Source organism: Pan paniscus, chromosome 3 (assembly GCF_029289425.2).
Source record: "Pan paniscus chromosome 3, NHGRI_mPanPan1-v2.0_pri, whole genome shotgun sequence".
In the NCBI taxonomy this organism is placed as follows: domain Eukaryota; kingdom Metazoa; phylum Chordata; class Mammalia; order Primates; family Hominidae; genus Pan; species Pan paniscus.
Window position 1 is genome coordinate 148,105,250 of NC_073252.2, and position 19,729 is coordinate 148,124,978.

Below are 19,729 nucleotides of genomic sequence, written 5' to 3' on the forward strand. Positions count from 1 at the left end.
AACAAAGGCACAGGGCTTTCTCCAGGTGTGCCCAGACACAAACACTGGGGCATTCATAAGGATACCCCCTTGACTGCTTCCTGCTCTCCACAACCTGCCTTGCCCCACTGGCTCCAGTTACTGCATTCTCTGAAAATATGGGAGCCACAGGTTCCCAAGGAACCCCTGCAGCCAGTCTGTCCAACAGCCCTGATTTAAGGCCCAGCAAAGAAGGTGACTGAGGTGCTTGTGAGCTTCCCTATAAACCAGGGAGTCCATTTCCCAGCTCATAGATCTCACTCTCACCTCCTGTTTCTTCTCTTTTCCACTCAGAGTTTCTTAATATATGTAAAGAATCTGACACCGCCTCCTTTTTTCTTGTCACACATCAAGGGTGGATAATGTTTGTCACTTCTTCAGGAGAATTGGCTAAAATTTAAAAAATTTAAGAGTAAGTAATGTAATGGGGATTGATGTCTCCAACATCATGAGTCTCAGAATGCAATCAGGAAATCAGAGTCACACTCCTCATCGAGTCTCCCCTGTCCTAGATGAGCGTCCACCCCTTCCCAAACCTACAGGAGCCCCCTTGTGTTAGCCCAGAAAGGGAGGAGAAGGAAGAAGAGGATAAAACTGACCTCTGGAAGAGGCAAATGTGTGATGTAGAAAGGCTCTTCTGAGCCTTCAGAAATAACCATAGCCTCATATAGCTCAGTAAAATGTGTTTGCGATTGAAAACCTAACTAGATCACTTGGCAGTTTCTAGATTTAGTCAGCAGGTTGGTATTGGCCTGGGAGGAGAGGGTGCCATTGAGATACTAAAAGTAAATACCCAGAGTGACTGTCGGCCTCTTCTTGCTCTAAGAACTAATTCAGTTTTTAAACACCAGAGCATTCAGACATCTGATTTGCATCCCGCTCTCCGGTAAGCAGCATCATAATTTAAAACCCTGTCAGTGGAGATGTATGGGTAGCTGTGTCAGGGAGCACAGGGGTGGCCGTTAATGCTGTGAGTTACAGCCTGGTGGTGCCGTGTCAGAGTTAAGTATGAGAGACCAGTGATAAATTCAGGTTGTCCAGGAGTTCTGGGGATAGGAGAGAGAAGAGAAGAGGGTTGGTTTCTCATATTTGAAGTCCTTCTAAATCATTAAGTTGACATTTTATTTAGAGAACATGCAGTGTTCATTTTGTATGTGGGATCTGCATTCCTCGCATTTTTTATTTTTGCATTCTGAGAGCAACTTTTGACAGAAGCATCTCACAGCTTGTGGTGGGGCGTTTGAACACTGCAGGGCTAGAGTTCTCACAGTTGTGATTGTTCAAATTCACTCAAAATCTGTAAGTAAGTGCAGGCTATAGTCAGGGTTCTGGCAGGCCTTTCCAGTTATTTTTCAGGTACAGAATCTTGCAGAATGGTGCTGTGGAATGAATAATGATCCTGGCTGGAGCCCCTGCCTGGCCATATGACTAGTAACCTGAGTGCTGTGCGCCTCAGTCTCCTCGTTTGTAAAATGGAGGTAACAGTTCTCTTCCTAGTTGCCCAGTGGGGTGGCTCTAGAAGTCCAGTGAGATAATCTTCGAAAGAATTTTGAAATCTCCAAAGTCCTTGAGAATGTCAGTTTCTGGGGAGACCTGAACTCTGCCAGAAAGCCTTTGGAGTCCCTGTTCATCTAGTCACCTCTTTATTAAAGGCAACTGTTTTTAAAGCAATGATGTATGTGTCTCTGTATCTATCTAGAGAGAGATATATGTATAATTTCTTCCTGCTTTGAAGACAGTCTCCCACTAAGATTTGAAATGTATTCATATTAGACATGTTTGCTTCTGTGTCCAGCATTGGGGAGAGATGAATCAGATAAAATATGATTTCAGGCTTGTCTACCCCTAATGACACTTCCTTTTTGATGTTTAGCCAAGGAATATCACTTGCACAGACATAATTCAGCAGTTATAGACTGTTCAGTCCCTTTCTATATATGCTCCTGCATCTGACTCTGAATTCTTTATAGAGGATGTGAAAAACAGGACTTCAGGGACTTCTGAGTATCTGACAGCAACCTCTGAATACCCCTAGGCATCACTAAATGGAGTCTTTAAAATAAATACTATTTTTCAAAAATTGTACCTAATGAGTATATTTTTAAGTTGTAAAAACAAAATAACAGTGACATTAATAAAACTTTTTTTTTAACTCTCATGATGCAGACAGTTAGGAAATTGTGCTTATAACATTCTTATCACTGTAATTACTTAGGAAATTTCTTTCCAAAGTCTGGGTTTTGGTAAAAGCATTATAAATTCTAACTATAATTATATCAGATTGTTCTTGCTAATGTTTACATTAAACATAATGGGTGGAAAGTTTTCCTGAGACTGTGACGTGACTAAGAATCTGGAATCCGTTACTTTAGGCTGAATCATTCATATCTTTGAAAATGTCTCTGCTGACTTGTGGGCTGACTCAGAGTTGTAAATATCTATGAGGGACTCAAAATCCTCATCATTACTCCTGTGGAACTTTAAAGTCATAAAGATATGTGTTAGAGATGTGTATTCAGTATATAAGACTGGAAAACGTTATTCAGATACTAAAGGTGAAACATGTTCTTATTAAATGGATAAGGACATCACAGGTAAGGGAGGTATTTCAGTGCTGTCCTCTTTAAAATGCCTGTAAAACTTGGGGAATTACTGGCCTGGGAGAGCCCTGTGGTTCTCCATTCTTTTTTACTGATGACTATTTAAATCACTCCCCCTCATTAAGTAGCAGACTAATGGATGATGTTGCTAACATGCTTATCTTGAAAAAACATCATTTTCTAAATTTTCCTCCTTCTATAGTTAATAGTGGTTGAGATAAATATCTGGTTCAGCAAAATATGAGACAAAGCAAACTATGCTTAAAATAGAAAAATAGAAACAGGCATTACAATGAGTATAGACTAGGTCTCTGCAGCAGTTTATTCTCTGAAATTCCATGTTTTCAAAATGGACATCCAAGAGACAAATAGACTATACACTCAGGTTCAGGATTGCATGGTGAAACTTGAATTATGCTGTCATATGCACTTGTTTGCTTCCAAAACTATTCACTTAGAACATAACTTTCTAAAGTTATATTTATCCCGTAGTTTTGCTTATATATGAAATTATTATGAAACCAACACATGTTCATTATAAACATTTTAGAAACCACTGAAAAGTATAAAGAAAATTAAATTAATCCTTCATGCTACCACTTAGAGATAAACTTGTTAACATTTTTGAGTATTTTATATGGAATTTTGCATTTTTTAACTCCATAATAGTGACTATTTCCCATATGATTAATATATTTGAAAAATGCTTATTAGAAAGTATGTAATATTTTATTATGGTAATGTATCATAGTCATTGCCCTATTACCCATTTATGTTGCCCTTAGTTTTTAAAAGTCGTAGATAAATTCTGAGATTAGCATCCTTATATACAACGTTTGGGTCCATCTCTATTCCCCTAGAGTAGGTTTTGAGAAGTAGACTTATTGGGTCAAAGGTTATAATTGATATAAAGAAATTTGCTATATATTGCTGAAATGCTTTCTAGAAAGGTTCTTTAAGCATAAATAGTCACGTCTCCACCAGCATTTTTAAACCTTTTCCAATGTGATAATTATCTAATCAGCCAGTCCTTCCAGGAAATGGAAGGAACATTTTTTATTTTTTTACTTTTTAGTTTTTCTCATCTATGATTACCCACAAGGAAGGAGCATTTATTGAGCCCTGTTCTGAGCTTTGTCTCATTTCACCTTCACACCAACTTCACAAGGGAGGTACTGGCATTATCTCACTTCATAGATGAAGGAATGTGCTCAGAGAGGTTATGTGACTTTCAGAGGTCACACAACCAGATGTGTGGACTTGTTATGGAAGTTCAGGCTGCCTGATCCCAAAGGTCATTTTCTTTCTAAACTTCCAAGGTTTACCCCTATATCATATTTGTATTTCATCATTGACTGTCTAGACAACAAGGACCCCATTGCTGCCCCCAATTTTATTTTCTGAACTAAACATGCTAGTCCCGTGGAGATCACCAAGTGCTTTGGTGGACACTTAATACACCATTTCTTGGGCTCTCAAGTACATCACACACAGTAAATGCTAAATAAAGGTCAGTTTCTACCTCCAGGATTAGAGGCCTCTCTCACGCCCATCAGGTACACAGCCGCCTACACTCTAACTACTGTGTAAGCAAGCACGTGTGTTCATCGTACTCCTAGGGAAGGAACTTTCTGCAAAAGTGGAAAATATTTTTTCCAAATTTCACACAATTGTGCAAAATCTCTGAAGAGAAAAAAATTAGCACTTTAAAGCAACAAAGATGAATCATGGTGTTAGAATCACAAGGAGGTGTCGGGCACGGTAGCTCATGCCTGTATTCCCAGCACTTTGGGAGGCTGAGGTGGGCAGATCTCACGATCCCAGGAGTTCAAGACCAGCTTGGGCAGTATAAGGAGACCCCGTCTCTACAAAAAATAAAGAAATTAGCCTAGTGTGGTGGCATGTACCTGTAGTTCCAGCTACTTGTTGGGGGTTCCGTGGGGGAAGGATTACTTCAGCCCAGAGGTTGAGGCTGCAGTGAGCTGTGGTCACACCACCGCACTCCAGCCTGGGCAACAAAGCGAGACCCTGTCTTCAAAAAAAAAATCACAAGGAGAGATTTCATTCAAGTTTAATAGTAAATGTATTTGTGTCCTTTCTGCCTAATTCCAAGAGCCCTCTCACAATTGTTGAGGAAAAAAAAAAATCTTCTGATTGTTGGCTGATTTCTGTTTCAGGTGTGTGAATATCCTGATGGAACCAAGTCTTTGAAACTGGGAGACTTTGGGCTTGCGACTGTGGTAGAAGGCCCTTTATACACAGTCTGTGGCACACCCACTTATGTGGCTCCAGAAATCATTGCTGAAACTGGGTAAGACTTCTGGCGGCCCTGGTTAGTACTTTAACTTTGATGAGAAAGGTCTGTTTTGTTGCTATTGCTGCTTGTGTATACAGTTGGTAAGAAAGGTCTGTTTTGTTGCTATTGCTGCTTGTGTATACAGTGCCTCCTGTGAAGGTGGAGAATGGAAAGAAGTGAGAGTCTGTTGCCTGCACCATGATTTTGACCTCAGGAAGCAGATTTTATGCTTACCTGGCCAGAGCCCTGGCCTGGACTTGTGTCCTAAGGCCACTCTTGAGAATATGGCAGTAGTCACCCAAGACTGTGGTTAGGTTGGCAGAAACAGATGCCTTTTTCTAAAGTGTGATTCATTCATCTCTATGTGAAATGAAATGAATAATTTAACACTAAAATAATCCTTTTCCTAACAAATTAAGGCAATACTCCAGTACCATGGAAGGTTCTTGGGAGTCATCAGTTCTCTCCCCCTCACCCACTTTGTTTTCCTAGCTATGGCCTGAAGGTGGACATTTGGGCAGCTGGTGTGATCACATACATACTTCTCTGTGGATTCCCACCATTCCGAAGGTAGGCAGCCTTTTGGGCGACATATTTGAATTGCAAATGTTCTCCCTTGAGTCCAGAAGCAGACACTTTGCTCCTGGAAGTCGGGACAGTTTGGTCATTAAAAATGCCAGTTAAAAATTACATAAAACACCTTTCACTTTTTAATTTACAGCCTATTAATGTATATTCTCATTAGCATACTTTGGGTGTGAGGTGAAGGCCTTTGCTTTGTGTTTGGTTGGTCCTCTGAGTTTCCAGTGTTCATTCTTTCATAAAAATAAACCCATAATACAGTGTCTACCATGTCCAATTTCTCCATCTTTTCAAATGACAGCAAGATTTAAAGAGCCTTGTGAAGCAGTCCGAATCCTTCCAGGTATGTCATCTTCCAGTTCTTCATAGTGGTCTCTCTCACTCAATTAGACAGCAGTTTTTATATCCTCTTTCCAAGCATTCAAGTTTGTTCTCATAGAAACAGGATCTCTTTCTTCTTAAAATTCATTTTATTGGTTCATGTGACAGTTAATTAAGATTAGAATTACAAACACTTGTGGTATAAATAGGCGTGGGAATACACAGACTGACTGAGTCTTGGTAACCATTTGCTTCACATGGTGGGAGCAGAGATGGCCACTGACAATGGTCAGAGTGTATGAGCAGGGCACGGGAGCACACTCATTGGCCTGGCAATCTTTGTGCAGGGAATGAGTGAGGGGCTTCAGCCACAGCTCTTTTGATGAGTTTCATCTCCCCCTCTGGAGCAAATGAATTACTCTGAAGCAGAAGTTCATCTAACCATGCATGTTCTGTTTTCTTCTGAGTTTTCTTGACCTCTTTTCACTTTAATCTCTTCCCTTTGTTCATTTTATAACTGTCTAATGAGTGGCTACTGTGTGCCAGGCATGATTTTAAGTGCTAGGAATAAAGTGGTGAACAAAACCTGAGGTTGTGGTTTCCCTTAGTTTATTTGACTAGCCATAACAAAGTATCATATACAGTGTGGCTTATAAACACCAGAAAATTCATCCTTCCAGTTCTGGAGGTTGAGAATTCCAAGATCAAGGTACTGCAGATTTGGTGACTGTTGAGGGCTCACTTCCTGGTTCATAGACAGCCATCTCCTCACTCTAACCACATACAGTGGAAAGGGCAAGGGAATCTCTGGGGTCTTTTGTAAGGGCCCTAATCTTATTCGTGAGAGCTCCACCCTTAACAATAGCATGGCTGCCCAAAGGTCCCGTCTCCTACTACCATCACATTGGGCATTAGGTTGCAGCATGTGAATTTTGGGGAGACATGAACATTTAGCCTATGGCATGGTGCTTATAGTGTTGTACTGGGTCACTATGTGAAAAATGGTTTCATCTTCTTTTCCGTCCAACATTTTATTATGAAAACTTTCAAACATACAGAAAAGTTGAAAGGATTATCTTTTTAAAATTCTCAGTTTTCCCATTGCGTTGAACAATTTTCTAATTGGCATTGCAGTAAACATAAGACTGACAGATGTTAGTCTCTACTTTTGAAAGCCTTATGCTATAGATAAAGACACACCTCACAAGACTATGATCAAAGAGAATAAGCAGAGCATGAGGGAGTGCTTAGTTCAGGGCTGGAAATCACAAGGATGTAGCATTCATGAAAGATGTAGCATTTGAGTGAGACCTTTGTGGTATTAGTGGAGTTTTTGTAGGTGGAAAGATATTTCCATCTGGCCGTCAACATCATGGTCTTCCACCAAAGTCATTAACTAGGTGGGTTACACAGACTGTAGAATTACTGTACATTTCAGTTAGCTTTTGCTGAGTAACACACTACCCCTGAAGTTAGGAGTGTGAAACAATTGCATGGATCAGTTGAGTGAATCTTCTGAGCTGGCTGGCTCAGCGGGGGCTTGATGGTCTAGGATGACCCCACTTGCACACCTGGTAGGTGACTCAGTGTCCACTGGGACAAGAGAGATGACTTGGCCCTGTGCTTTCATCATGCAGGGGCTGTCCTGGGCTTCCATGAGAGTGGATGCAAGATTCCCCAAAGCAGCCAGAGACAGGGCAAGTTCTACTCCCCGAGCACTTCCTCAGCCTCTGCTCACCTCACACTTGATGTGCCGTTAAGCAAATCAAGTCAAACAGCTAACCCGAGAGTAAATGTGGGAGAAAATGAGCTAAGTATATAGTGGGAAGGGAATAATTTGTGGCCATTTTTAAAGTCACACCGGGCCTTGGCTGGTCTCAGTGATGTCATGTTTTGGGAGAAGGGGTCAAGTGGAGAAGGGGAATGCATCTTGATGACAGGTGATCCTGGGCCAGTTACAGTGGAGTTCCCTTCCCTGGCTAACCCAAGCTGGGATCAGCTGGGAAAGGGTCTTGGGTGATGAGTTTGAGAGGACTGTGTGCTCACAACTCCCTCTAGTGTTTGCAGTTGCTGGTGCAGCGTGAGAGTTTTTTCTTTCACTGCTTTTTACTTTTTAAAAAAAGTGAGACTCAAATTGAAGAGGATGCATTTATCATGGATTGATACTGAACGGGGAGCAGCTTTTTTGTGGGGTCTAGAGATAACTTTAGCTAATCAAAAGCAATAAAGCTACATTCTGAAAGCTGCTGCCCTTATATGCTGCCTTCAGAAGCAGGTCATAGACCTCCAGGTAGCTTTTAAAAATTAAGATAGCGCTTTCCCTCTTTTATATCATATTGTGATGAAAGAGAATCTGTAATGTTAAACATGTGTTACCGAAGTGTCTTCATGGCATACAGTGACATTCTGGGTAGATTTTATAACCTACTATAATACAGAAATGTATGTCATTAATTACGGACATGGTACTTTAAATTATGGTAAATAAGTTTGGTATAAAGTAGATTGTCTACATTTGTACTTAAAAGTCCTTCACATATTTCAAAATAGTCTCTTTGTTTTATACAAAAGACAACTTTAACCCAAAGCATTTAAACTACAATCGTTACTTGGAATTTACAGTTTTAGCTTCTCTGACGGTAGCATCTTTCATTCTTTCTTCCTTCAGGCTTTTCAGGTTTTAGTTGTAGTTTGACATGTGTTCTCTTTCTAGTCTTTTTTTTTTCTTTTTTATAGGCAGGATCTTGCTCTGTCACCCAGGCTGGTGTGATCACAGCCCACTCCAGGCTCAAGGAATCCTCCCACCTCAGCCTCCCAAGTAGCTGGGACTACAAGCACACACCACCATGCCCAGCTTTTTTTTTTTTTTTTGGTAGAGATAGGGTCTCACTTTGTTGCCCAGTCTGTAAATTTTATTTTTTAATCTTTTAAATTTATTTTTTAAGAGACAGGGTCTCTGTTGACCAGGCTGGAGTGTAGTGGTGCAATCATAGCTCACTGCAGTCTCCAACTCCTGGCTCAAGCAATCCTCCTCTCTCAGCCTCCTGAGTAGCTGAGACCACATGTGTGCACCACTATATTGCACTAGTTGTTGAAGTTTTTCGTTGAGATGGGGTCTTGCAGTGTTGCCCAGGCTGGTCTTGAACTCCTAGCCTCAGGCAGTCCTCCCACTCCAGCCTCTCAAAGTGTTGAGATTATAGGTGTGAGCCACTGTGCCTGAGCCATTTCCCTCTAGTCTTTTTCAACATCAGATTCATCATTACCGAGAAGTAGATTGTTTTTTCAGAGGCACCCAAAATTTTAGTTGTTGTCTAAGCAAGTCTGCTCTTAGGGTCACTGACAAAAAGTATTATTTGTGTGACTATACTGAAATTTTTGTTTCTCTTAAAACACACACAAAATGCTCCAAGTGGAATGTTTGAACATCATTTGCGAAATAGCTTACAACATTTTCAGGTTTACCTTTTCTGAATTATAATGCTTTGTCATTGAAAAGAGAGCGTGTGCACAAACTCTTTTGTTGTTTTTCAAGTTTTTCTTAACGGACATTTTTAGACTTACGGCACCTTGGTCCAAAGGCTATATTGTTTTAGAATTTAAAAATGCCATGAAGGATCTCAGCCAGATTGTGGAGTATCAATGCGATACCGGATCCAGTGTGGATTTAATCAGAGCAGCTTTTCTTACATGACTGCTAAGAAAGATAAATTAGCTTTCTATTTTTCTAGTGCGGGGCAGGCCCCAACTGTCAAAGCTCTTGCAACTCACAGTGGATACTTCAGGGTCCCATTCTCATTGCTGAGACACCCTATGGTTTTGTTTGTTGACTCAGGGTATTTTGCCAAGAACCAGCTGTTATAAATGACTGCTGTGCACACACTTCCAGCTTTTTAGCTATTTATTAACAAAATAAAAGCTATATACATTAACAAAATATAAGATATTTGAGATTCCAGAAAAAATAAGGGAGAGGTGAGTGGAATAATAGGTAAGGATGACTAAAAAGAATGATTGTGGAAATAGCTCATTTTAAATATCTTTTTCTAACATCATATGTTGGAGCCCTCTGGTTTTCTGAAGTTTTCCACTAAATCTAATAATCTTAGATGTATTCTGTACTCACTTTGAAGGAGCAGTAAGCTGAGTTCACTCAGCAGGGAAATAACAGTGAAAAGGAAAGAAAACATTTTGACCCTAAGAAACGCGTGTGCATTCACAGGAAATCACTCTTTGGGACAGTAGTGGGAATCTCTTTCTCTTGCCTGGCCCAGTTATCTGTCCTGACTTTCGCTTCTCAGTGTGCCTCTCCACCAAACTCTGTGGACCAGTGGGTGTCCATTCAGCTGGGCTTGCTTTTTTTTTTTTTTTTTTTTTAATTTAAGTTCTAGGGTACATGTGCCCAACGTGCAGGTTTGTTACATATGTATACATGCGTCATGTTGGTGTGCTGCACCCATTAACTCGTCATTTACATTAGGTATATCTCCTAATGCTATCCCTCCCCCCTCCCCTACCCCATGACAGGCCCCGGTATGTGATGTTCCCCTTCCTGTGTCCAAGTGTTCTCATTGTTCAATTCCCACCTATGAGTGAGAACGTGCGGTGTTTGGTTTTTTGTCCTTGCGATAGTTTGCTGAGAATGATGGTTTCCAGCTTCATCCATGTCCCTACAAAGGACATGAACTCATCCTTTTTTATGACTGCATAGTATTCCATGGTGTATATGTGCCACATTTTCTTAATCCAGTCTATCATTGATGGACATTTGAAATAGGAACACTTTTACACTGTTGGTGGGACTGTAAACTAGTTCAACCATTGTGGAAGACAGTGTGGCAATTCCTCAAGGATCCAGAACTAGAAATACCATTTGATCCAGCCATCCCATTACTGGGTATATACCCAAAGGATTATAAATCATGCTACTGTAAGGACACATGCACACGTATGTTTATTGCGGCACTATTCACAATAGCAAAGACCTGGGCTTGCTCTTAAATGTCATGAATATTTACAAAGCTCACAAACTCTACTCTTTTTTTTTTTTTTTTTTTGAGACAGAGTCTTGCTCTGTTGCCCAGGCTGGAATGCAGTGGTGCGATCTCAGCTCACTGCAACCTCCGCCTCCCAGGTTCAAGGGATTCTCCTGCCCCAGCCTCCTGAGTAGCTGGAATTACAGGTGCGCACCACCATGCCTGGCTGATTTTTTTGTATTTTTAGTAGAGACAGGGTTTCACCATGTTGGTCAGGCTGGTCTTGAACTCCTGACCTCAGGTAATCCACCCACCTTGGCCTCCCAGAGTGTTGGGATTACAGGCATGAGCCATCACACCCAGCCAACTCTACTCTTTTTAATAGGAGAGGAATGAGGGAGCCATGTCATCACAACAGCCCTAGAATTTATTGCTAGACACTGTCCTGAATGATCTGTTTCTCAGGACACCACGCTTGCCCTTGTTCCCCTTTGAGAGGGTTGGTAGCAAAACCCTGAAGGCTGGGTGAAGAAATTCCAAGAAAAGTTTGCACACTCGCCGGGTAATACTTAACTTGCACTCCTGGATTTTGAAGTTGACTCCAACAGCCCATTCTGAGCTTTCTCATGGGGCCTTGTAATGGCCTGGAAAACTAGTGATGCTGTTCCTCACTCTAGCCATTGATGCACCCACCAAGTGAGGGGGCTGTGGAGGTGAGGTTATATGGGAGGTTGGGGACGTCTTCCCCAGTGGTGTTTCCACATTTCCATGACATCATTCATGAGAAGTCAGGTCAGCCTGTATTCATCAGGCACTAACTGTGTAAGTGCACCTCCGAGGGTGGGTCAGTCAGGCGCAGGTTGGAGGGATGCCCCTGTGAGCTGCTGACATGGGTTTGCCTCAGCCTGTGCCATTCTGCTTGGCATCTTGGGTTGGCCCTTCCTCTCAGACTGAGCTTAAATGAAAGTCAGTTTCCAAGAGTGAAGTAATTATTTCATGATTGTTTATCCAGATCCTGAACTCCTTATGACTTTTTCATATGTTGGCTGTTCCACTGATCTTTGGCTGTTAAAGTGCAAAGAAGAAGGGAAAGGAGATCGGACTTAGATTTTCTGCCTTTCCTTTCTTGTTGCCATGACAGCTTGAGGGCAGATGCTGATTTTTTTCCCCCCAAAATGAGGATTTCCATTATTTGTGGATTCAAATATTTCTTGAGTGTGTGTGTGTGGTAAATATACATAAGAAAATTGATCATTCTCACCATTTTTAAGCGTACAGTTCAGTACCACTAAATGCGTTCACATTGTGTGCAAGAATCACCACCGTCCCTTTCCAGAACTTTTCCATCTTCCCAAACCGAAACTCTGCATTCATTAAGCAAATGTTTGAGTCATTGTCTCTGTCTCTTTAATTCCTCGGCCTATGGAAATGTTCTTTGGCTCATTATCTAAAAGGAGAAGTTCTGTCATTACAAATGGAATTGAGATACATAATTGAGATACGGAATGCCCAAGTCAAAGCCAGAGACTGGACTCCTTTCCCCACTCTTCCTGTGGACATTTTGTTGAAAAATTCTACGGTGACTTTGACTTTTCTTCCATTTCTTTGTCACTGGCTTAGTGAGAACAATCTCCAGGAAGATCTCTTCGACCAGATCTTGGCTGGGAAGCTGGAGTTTCCGGCCCCCTACTGGGATAACATCACGGACTCTGCCAAGGTACCCTCCAGGCCTGTTTCTGTGGGTTGTATTACGTTGTGGGGTCCTCACCCATTGCACAGGGCTGTAGCTGCGCTAGGTGTTGCATTCCAGAAAGCTCCTTGGCTTTTAATGTGTGGTTCTTCTTTTAAGTTCATCCCATGGTATGGTCTCTGAAGTTCTTGGCCAAATTCTTAAAGCTGGACTGGCCATCTTTCCAGTTTCCCTCCATCCTCTTGTGCTCCTCTAAGTTCTCAACATCCATTATTTCATTTACTCAAGAAATATGTATTGGGCACCCATCAGGATACAGGGATGAACTTGTGAAACACACTGAATTGCCAAAAGGAAAAATACTGCAGTTTTAGACTGTGGAATAATAACATTGACCAGAACTCTTAGGTGAAAACATCTTAGTTTCACATGGACTCAGGAGAGACTGTCTTTTCTTTTGCACTGCTTATAAGGCATTAGGAGAGTAGGTGTAATCACGTTTAGGTTTGAATCAGTTAGCAGCTGTGCTGGCTCTTCTCTGAAGTGCTTGCCACAAACTCAGATTTCTGTATTTATGCTGGAATTACCTCCTTTCTCCTCCTCTGTGGTCTGACTTGTTTGTTTATTTGTAGGAATTAATCAGTCAAATGCTTCAGGTAAATGTTGAAGCTCGGTGTACCGCGGGACAAATCCTGAGTCACCCCTGGGTGTCAGTAAGTACCCACATTCCCAGGGAATGGGCCTCACTGTGCTCTGTGGCCAACAGCACGGTTCCTCACTGTGATGTTTGCACATGCAAAAGTTATGCATCCAAGCTCCATGGTAGATGTCTGTCTGTCCCATTGAGCAAGTAGCATAAAGATGGTTCCCCAAGAAAGCAGTTGGCACTAGGGTCCCAGTCTTAGACCCTGCGCCGCGAGTCACCTGGGCAAGTCACTGTCCCTTTCTTGGCCCCAGTTTCCTTATCTGCAAAATGGAGTTGGCCACAGTGCTCCTTCAGGAGGCTTTTAGCTCTCGTCTTCCGCGGTTCGGGGTTTGAGAGTTTCCAGGGTTTGCCCTGGAGATGAGCCTGTTTCAGACTCTGACCTTTGTGCCTTCAGGGAACGTGCTCTCAGGAGACCTCTTGCTGTTGATGGGGAGGCTGAGACAGGATCGCTTCAGAGCTGAGTGGAGACACATGATATTGACTAGAGTTCCCTCCCAGAGGCTCAGGTGGTCTCTGGGAGGGAAACATGATCCAATAAATGGGGACTGTGGGAATTACATTTCTCCCATTTCCGTCATTTCTGGGAGGCTCCAGGAGAGTGAAGTTAGTTTAATTAGCCCAGGGCTTTGTTGACTCCGGTTGGGAAGCTCCCTGTGTACCTCCACTGCCCCACCCACCCGCCATCCAGGTGCAGTTTCTCTGGACCCTGCTTGCTGCTCTCTTGGGCTAAATGACGTGGTTCTTGGACCAAGTAGCTAAGATACCACATTTTTTTTTATTATAAGCAATAAAGACTAACAACTAAATGAATTCTTGATTAAAGTGAAAAACAATGATCTTTGATGCTTCCATGGGAGGGATCATACTAAATCGTGTGCCTTGGGTGAGGGTCTCAGTAGCCTAAAGTGTGTCCTGCTTTGTGTCCTGGGAGACCTGTGCCCTCTCCTGGGCCTACTCTAGTCCTGAGGGGCAGAGGGAATGGTGTGGGGTCTTTCTGAGGGCATGGGCCTACTGAATAACAATAGTTATTTTTGAAAGATCATTGTTTCCCTAATTCTGTGGCTAAGAGGGGCCCATTTAGGAAGAGGTCAGGAGGGTGGTTGAGGCGGGGAGGGGGACTCTTAAGGAAAAGACAACTCAAACAGGAGGATGGAAAAAGCATTGTATTTGATTGTTTTCTTTCCTGTAGGATGATGCCTCCCAGGAGAATAACATGCAAGCTGAGGTGACAGGTAAACTAAAACAGCACTTTAATAATGCGCTCCCCAAACAGAACAGCACTACCACCGGGGTCTCCGTCATCATGGTGAGTGGAAGGCGGCAGGTCTGGCCTGACTGCGGATCCGGCCTTGAAGTTTTTGAATTAGGTAGCCGGGAGCTGCCCTCACATGGAAGTTGGTGCCTTCCGTAGTCCTATTTCATGTGAAGATGGGCTTGGCATGTAGAGGGCACTCGTTCGGCACCTCCCAGGCTTTGGGCACTGGGTGGAGGGGCTGGTGGAGGGACCAGCAGGCCTGGTGTGAGGGGTCCAGGCGTCAAGGAGCTCCTGGCCGGGCCCTCTGGGCAGCTGCTTCCACTCTTGTCTCTGCCTTCTCATCTAGAGAGACTCCCAAGCCCTGGAGGGGTGTGTTGTGTTAGGAATTAACTCCCTGCCTACCCCAAGGCCTCGAAATAGATTATTAGAGATGTGAATTATTCTTTGAGACTTGGGATAAGAAACAGCCAAAGCTAAACATATTTCAGTTTTAAAAAATCAGTGTTTTATAAAACACAGTTTGGGGCTTTTAAAGGTACATAACCAAGGAAAAAAATATATATTCATTTTTCAGGGTTGGTAACATTTTATGAGATGTCAGTGACAATGATGGCCTTATTTTTTTCAGCCTTTTCTTCTTCCAAAATGTTTCTTAAGGCAACTTTCCTAAATACATAAACACAACAAATTAAAATGAAAAGTGACATGAGAGTAAATGAATCAAAAGGAAAAAACATTGAACCAGAGGTGAGGGCAGCACACCCGCAGCAGCTGTCCAGGCCTGAGCCAATGCAACCCTGGGCCGGAAGGCCCGCTCACCGTGAGCAGGTAGAAGCCAGCCAGCCACCCAGGCAGGGACCTTGGTTCTCCCCACGCACTCCCAGGAGCAGGGAACAGGGGTGAAGTGGCCTTTCCCAGAGCTGGAGTTGGCTGCAGCGGCTTTCGAATCAGACCTGCCGAGGTGATGGGCGTCTGAGTTTCACATGTGGGCCCCCCGTGACCACACTGAGTCCTGACAGCTAAGGATGGGCCACCTCCACAGCTCCGTCACTCGTACTTGGGACAGGCCTCTCATCCTCTGGGAAGGTCCTCCTTGTTTCCTACCCAACTAGAAGGGAAACAGTGGCATATGCTCATGGTACATGGTTGTCTGGGAGCCTTACCTAGGAAGACGCAGGGTCTAGATAGAAGCTATAAGGAAGCCACACACATAACCCACATCCCCACACACCACAAATCCCCCACACCCCCCACACCACACATCCCTCACACCCCCCAACACCCCCACACCCCCCCGACACCACACATCCCTCACACCCCACACACCCCCCACACCCCCCACACCACACATTCCTCACACTGCACATCCCTCACACCCCCCACACCCCCACACACCCCCCACACCACACATCCCTCACACCCCACACACCCCCCACACCCCCACACACCCCCCACACCCCCACACACCCCCCACACCACACATCCCTCACACCCCCCACATCCCCCCACACCCCCCAAATCCCCCACACCCTCCACATCCCCCCACATCCCCCACACCCCTCACATCCCCCACACCACACATCCCTCACACCCCACACACCTCCACAACCCCCACACCCCCCACACCCCCCACACCCCCACACACCCCCACACACCCCCACACACCCCACACCCCCACACACCCCCACACACCCCACACCCCCACATACCCCCACACACTCCCCACATCCCCCACACCACACATCCCTCACACCCCACACACCTCCACACACCTCACACCCCCCACACCCCCCCACACCCCCACACACCCCACACCCCCACATACCCCCACACACTCCCCACACCCCCCACACCACACATCCCTCACACCCCCCACATCCCCACACACCTCACACCCCCCACACCCCCTCACAACCCACACCCCACAACCCCACACACCCCACATACCCCCACACACCCCCCACACCACACATCCCCTACACCCCCCACTCTACACACCCCACACCCCAACACACCCCGCATAACCCCCACACACCCCACACCCACACCCACCACACCCACACCCCCCACATACACACCCACACACCCCACACCCCCACACAGCCCACACACCCCACACCCGAACACACCCCACATACCTCCACACACCCCACACCCCCCGCCCCCACGAGCGTGCAGCAAGCACTCTGTTATATGCATTGAGCGTACACCAGGTACCCCCACACCCCCCCACAATTGAGCGTACACCAGGTACCCCCACACCCCCCCACACACCCCCGACACCCCCACACACCCCACACCCGAACACACCCCACATTCCCCACACACCCCACACCCCCCACGAGCATGCAGCACTCTGTTATATGGATTGAGCATCCACCAGGTTCTCAGCACCCACTGGGCCGTCATTCTCTTCTGTCCCCTGGGGCAGCTGCGTTTATGTGGCCACCCTCTGTGTGTCCTTGCAACTCCCCAGCTGCTCCCCTGCCAGAAAGCGTGCTCTCCCTCTCTCCCTCTCCAGACAGAGCCTGGGTTTGCAAGCTGAGTCTTTTGATGGCTTGCAGGACTTTGGGGGCGCTCTGTGCCAAAGCAGTGAGAAGGCCTTTTGAGTTGTGGTTTCCCTTGAATTTTAGCAGTGTTTTGCTGAAAGCCTGAGAAAGTCAGAGTTGTCAAAGAATTACAGCTTAGACACTTTGAAAAGAACCATCTTGATTGAGCCAACAGCATGAGAATGTTTCCAGCGATTCCCTTGCGAGAGCTAGCATTGATGGATGGGCTCAGTGGTACACAGCCTCGCTGTGCACTGCGTTGTAAGGCAGCTTCTTGGAAAATTTAGAAAAATAAAACATTAAAAATTGGCATACTCAACATGTCATGAAAAAACCTTAAGAAGAGAGATTGGTTAGGATCAAAATTTAATAACCATGTTAAGTCTTCTGAGAGGAAGAACCTTTAACCGCCCTGTGCCCAGGGCTTAGGAGAGTTTGCTCGGAGACTGTGAAGGGAGTCATTGCTGGGGTCACTTTTTGACTCAGGGGCCCAGATAGGAATCAGTGGCCATAGGCCTGTGCCCGGCCTCTTTATGGCTGGCTCTCAGCTGACGTTCTGGAATGATTAGCTGTTCTACAGGCTCTGTCCTAGATAATGATGCTTAGACCCCCTCAGACAGAACCTATGTTGTGTGGTTTACAAATACCATTTTTCATTTGCTGATGAGGAGTTCAATACTCAAAAGACAAACCCCTGGGCTCTGACAGGGTGTTTGTGTGAACGAACAACCCGTTATTGTTTGCAGCTCTGATGGTGATTGTAAATGTTGTGTGTTTATGTGTGTTCAGTTGTCATTTTGCGCATGTTGGCAGGGTGTCCCCTCTAACCCCATGTTCCCTACACAACTCTGCAGGCTGTTTGCTCAGAGGAACTGCTGATGTCATGATCCCATTCAGTACCTACAGGGAAATTCAATCAGGCTTGCCTCTGGTGGCACCCATTCTCGATGGCCAAAACACCAGCCTGTGACTTTTGGGCTGTCCCCAAAAGTGGGAGGGGAAGGCCTGCTGCTGATGCTCCCCTGGCGCAGGACCGGGTCTGGGGCATGGTTGTGTGGGGGAACTTGCGATGCTGCCGTATTGTCCTTCTCGTCCTCCTCATCCTCCTCACGTCACTGTGCGTCCTGTCTTCGGAACAGTTTTAAGTGTTTTTACATTAAAAATAACCTCAAAATGACTCTCCCTGGTGCTCATATGTCCTCATAACTGAGACTGTGGGGCCAACCTGGTTTTCTGCAGATACAAATGATAGTGGAAATAGTGTCAACCGTCTGGAGGTTGAATCATCAGATCACTTACAGACAGGACCTTCCCATCTGCTGTCACCCTAGTGTTCTCACCCCCAGAGCTGGGGCCTGAGACTTCAGTGAGAAAATTATGGGCTAGAAATTGGTCCATAAAGGTGAAAAAAAAAGTAAAGTTGATGGTGTTATCTGCATTTTATTTGACAGTTTGATTTGACAGTTTGAGAGGCACCTCAGAGTTTCCTTCTTTACCCCGCTGAGACAGTGGGAGAGCCTGAAGCAGAATCCTGGTATTCACCACGCTGCGTCCGACCAGTGCGCCCCATCCTCAGCCCCTCTCATGCCTGCATGCTTGTCTCAGTTTCTGATGCCGCCGTCCGGCTCTCAGCTGCTTACTGGTGTGGGTCTTCTGTACCTACTCACATCCTTTCCAGCCAGCCAAGCAGGCCCCTGGAAAACTTTATTTTCAAACTTCTCAGCTTGCCACACTGCCTGCCTTTCCAGATCAACAGCTGGTGAGAGCACGGGAGGAGTCCCGTAGTTCTCCTGCCGATGCTGTTTCCCACTTAGGTGAAAAGTGGCTTTTCGGAAAGAGCAGCTTAAGATGGTGCCTTCGTGAAGGCTTTTGTTCTTTCTCCAGCTGCATTTCCAAAGATGAGTTTGTATCAGTAAGTGTAATCTCAGCCAGCCTTTGGGATAAGAGAAGATAATTTAATGGGTGAGGCCTTGGTTTCAGGCAGGGCTGAGGTGTGGGATTACAGTTCCCATTTTCTTGGACTTGTCCTTAGCATGCGTAAGAAAGGACAGAGAGGGTGCATGCAGGACGGCCTCCCATGTACCCCGGGGGGCTCGCCCCAGCTGCAGAGACCAGGAGAGACCATCTTGTGGTGGGAAGGGAATGCCGTCACTCGGCGCCTGTGGTGCAGACTTGAGAAGAGACGGATTCAAGGGCATTGCCTTCTTCGCTGGGGGATTATGCCTTGTTTCAGGGGGAAGTTGGGGAAGGATTTGGGTTTATTGCCTTAATTTAAGATAGACAAAACTGTTTCACTCGTGTTGCTTCTGTTGAAAGTAAGTCTAGTTTCTGTCCCTGCTTCTCTCCTGCCTTCTGCCTCTCCCGCTGCCTGCATTGCTTCCCTCTGGCTAGGTCCAAGGCCATGGTATGTACTAACCGCACTGCCAGCCTGCCTTCTGCCACACACACCCCTGTGCTTCTGACAGGAAGAGAAAAGGAGAAATAACGGGGGGATTGTTTTCTTGTACCCAGGAGACATTTTGTGGTAGGAAAAACCTGTATGCTGGCTCTCTGCTTCCCATGTAGGTGGGAGCATCTTTTAGTGGAGTTTTCCACAGTTACCCTTTCTCCAGGTAGTTGAAATTGTCCTTGGAAATTGTAGGGATTTGGGGAGTTTTGTTTATTGAGACAGGATCTTGCTCTGTTGCCCAGACTGGAGTGCGGTGGTGTGATCCTAGCTCACTGTATCCTCAAACTCCT

The 19,729-nt window shown here is 45.1% G+C and overlaps 1 protein-coding gene across 6 annotated transcripts in view; it reads left to right on the forward strand.

The window, feature by feature from the left end:
- Positions 1-19,729, forward strand: part of DCLK2 (doublecortin like kinase 2) — a 177,452-nt gene that overhangs the window by 155,067 nt on the left and 2,656 nt on the right. For 4 of the 6 annotated variants that reach the window (XM_003815859.7, XM_008968886.6, XM_008968887.6 and 1 more), the window contains 5 exons: positions 4,796-4,929; positions 5,407-5,484; positions 12,411-12,507; positions 13,113-13,193; positions 14,376-14,492. In XM_003815859.7, coding sequence (XP_003815907.1) covers positions 4,796-4,929; positions 5,407-5,484; positions 12,411-12,507; positions 13,113-13,193; positions 14,376-14,492 — 507 coding nt within the window. Of the gene's footprint in view, positions 1-4,795; positions 4,930-5,406; positions 5,485-12,410; positions 12,508-13,112; positions 13,194-14,375; positions 14,493-18,441; positions 18,511-19,729 lie in introns of those variants that run through there. The other 2 variants (XM_063603585.1, XM_063603584.1) reach the window with 2 other exon arrangements.